This window comes from Octopus bimaculoides, chromosome 9 (genome assembly GCF_001194135.2).
Source record: "Octopus bimaculoides isolate UCB-OBI-ISO-001 chromosome 9, ASM119413v2, whole genome shotgun sequence".
NCBI lineage: Eukaryota > Metazoa > Mollusca > Cephalopoda > Octopoda > Octopodidae > Octopus > Octopus bimaculoides.
In genome coordinates, this window is record NC_068989.1 from 4,872,321 (window position 1) to 4,874,946 (window position 2,626).

Below are 2,626 nucleotides of genomic sequence, written 5' to 3' on the forward strand. Positions count from 1 at the left end.
TCTCTCTCTCTCTCTCTCTCTCTCTCTCTCTCTCTCTCTCTCTCTCTCTCTCTCTCTGATCCAATAAAGCTAGCACACACTATTCCATTTTGAGTGGAATCATATTCACAAGTCACAGCTGGGCAATGTTGATAGAATTTGCATTGGTGGTTTGAAACCTATCACTGAAAAATGGACTGCATACATGGCAGAAGGCACTTAACTCTTTTAAAAGGTTACCCCTTCCACATACTCACACAGTTAATAATGATACTGAAAATAGGTACCATGTAGTGGTGTAGCTTGCTATTGGAGGCAGTTGAAGTACTGTTTAAAAAAAAAGCAACATTCTTCTTTACTTTTTTATTCTTTCTTTCCACCATTCTTTTATTCATATATTGAAATGTATGTAATATATATAACCTTACCTGAAATCAAGTGAGAGCAACAGGAAAGGCATATGACCATTGAAAATCTGCCTCAACAAACTCCATCTGACCCATGTAAGCATGAATAAGTGGGTGTTAGAACAATTATGATGATATATATCCGTCTCTCTTTTGTGAAATATGAAAGGAATATTGCATTTCCTGGATATTAAAGATGTTGAGTATGTTTGGATGTGCAAGTGTATCTTTGTGTGTATGTATGTATGTGCAAAAATAAAAAAAAACAGATTATTTTCTTCAGGCAAGCTTTCAACATCAAAAATTGCTTAGCTTTTGGTGTTTTGGTGTCTTTTAAAGAATTCTTTTGTTGGTAAGTGTCAGTGTGTACTCCAGTATGATGTCTTTAGGCATGGTGATATGGGGAAAAGGAATTCATATGGATAGAGTATGCTTGGTTCAAAGACTTTAAAATATGATTGCAAAATTGACATGGCCAAATTCATTTTATTGTAAAAGAGAGAGAGAGTGTGTGTGTGTGTGTGTATGTCTTACAGTCACACATACACACTAATTCATGTGTGTATACACATCTTCATGCATTTCTATTACTTACACTCACACATATGTATACTTAAGAAAATGGTAATGCTTATATTTGTTCATGGGTGATATTAATATGTGTGTGTGTGTGTGTGTGTGTGTATACACCAACACTTTTATACACACACACATACACACCTCCATTCTATTTAATAATTCTGGTCAATGCTATTTTCATTGCCATTTATTGAAGTGATTTTAGAGCAAGTTGTAGGTGCTGAATCTGAATATGGCATCAGTTTTGCTGTATTTGCTATAGTTTTTGACATAATCACATCAAAGTTCTCTTATTGAACCTTCAGCTCAGTTGACTGCATGAATGTTGGCCTACTGCTACCTAATGAAAATGTACCATTATTTATTAATGCTCTTGAAAGAGATCTCTACAGCATACAGTTTCTCATGCAAACCTTCCCTATTTCCCATCTGTGGCCGGGAGAGGTTTCTAAATTATGTCACAATACTTTTGTGTCTCCCCAATAACCTAGGTGTGTTGTGAAATATTTGCGAACTGGTAACTTTGCATACAGCATCCAATGATGATGATGATTAGTAACGTGATATGATGGTTGTTTATTAACGTCTTTAATTACTTAACACTGATAAAATATCTCCTAGAAATTTTTATTTTTTTAAGTGTCTCACCAACCTGAATAACATGGAAGTCTCTGAATTAATAAAAATGCTAATTTATTTTACCTGTTCTTGATGTTGTAGTTTCCCAAATTTCTTAACCAGCCATATCTCTTTGTATTTTACCACAGGTGGCCCACCACAAGAAACATCCAAATACCTTTACCAGTTTGAGTTCAATCGACTTTTACTGGACAGCATACCAAAACCGTATCAAATAGTCTATCCACAACAACTGCGTCACAACAATGTGGTTAGCATTAACACACGCCAGCACCGAGTCAGGCATCATGTAAGTAATTTCTTCTATTCAATTATTCTCATCTTTTCCCATCAATTTGGGGCGAGTTGCTCAACTAAAGGTGGTGCTCCAGCATGGCCACAGTCAAATGACTGAAACAAGTAAAAGAGTAAAAAGAGTATAACTTTCTTGTTGTTTCACTTCAGGTTAGCACTGCCTAAAAGGATTATCAAACATAGGACTACATTATCAGATGTGTCTTAAAAAAAAGAGAGAAAGAGAGATAAAGCGTAGTTAGAGGGAGATTTGGTGGCAGTTTCTTGCAGGCCAAACAACAGAGTAGAGGTTCCTGATATGCTCCAGGTTCTTCCACAGAAATAAGATCTTTCTGCTGCAATATACTCTTGACATATTCATCTTCAATGGAAGCACTTCATGCAAGAGACGTACCAAGTTTCCCCTTTTGTTTTGTATACAGCATATATATTTACACACAATAATGTACATATGTGCATGACAATGCAAATAACGTATATGATTGTGTACGTTTATTTATATACATACATATATACACACACACATATTTTATTTTGATATAGAATAGAATTGATTTGTTTCGCCTTCCCTATCTCTCCATACATGTGTGTGTATATATATATATATATATATATATATATATATATATATATATATATATGTGTGTGTGTGTGTATGGATGTATATTTGTATGTGTTGTGTGTATATGTGTATGTGTGCATATAAGTATATACATATGTAAGTATAT

The 2,626-nt window shown here is 34.4% G+C and overlaps 1 protein-coding gene across 2 annotated transcripts in view; it reads left to right on the forward strand.

Moving 5' to 3' along the window:
* LOC106880640 (disintegrin and metalloproteinase domain-containing protein unc-71) overlaps positions 1-2,626 on the forward strand; it is a 274,677-nt gene that overhangs the window by 195,335 nt on the left and 76,716 nt on the right. For both annotated transcript variants that reach the window (XM_014930680.2, XM_014930681.2), the window contains exon 2: positions 1,733-1,893. In XM_014930680.2, the coding sequence (XP_014786166.1) occupies positions 1,733-1,893 (161 nt within the window). The remainder of the gene's footprint in view (positions 1-1,732; positions 1,894-2,626) is intronic.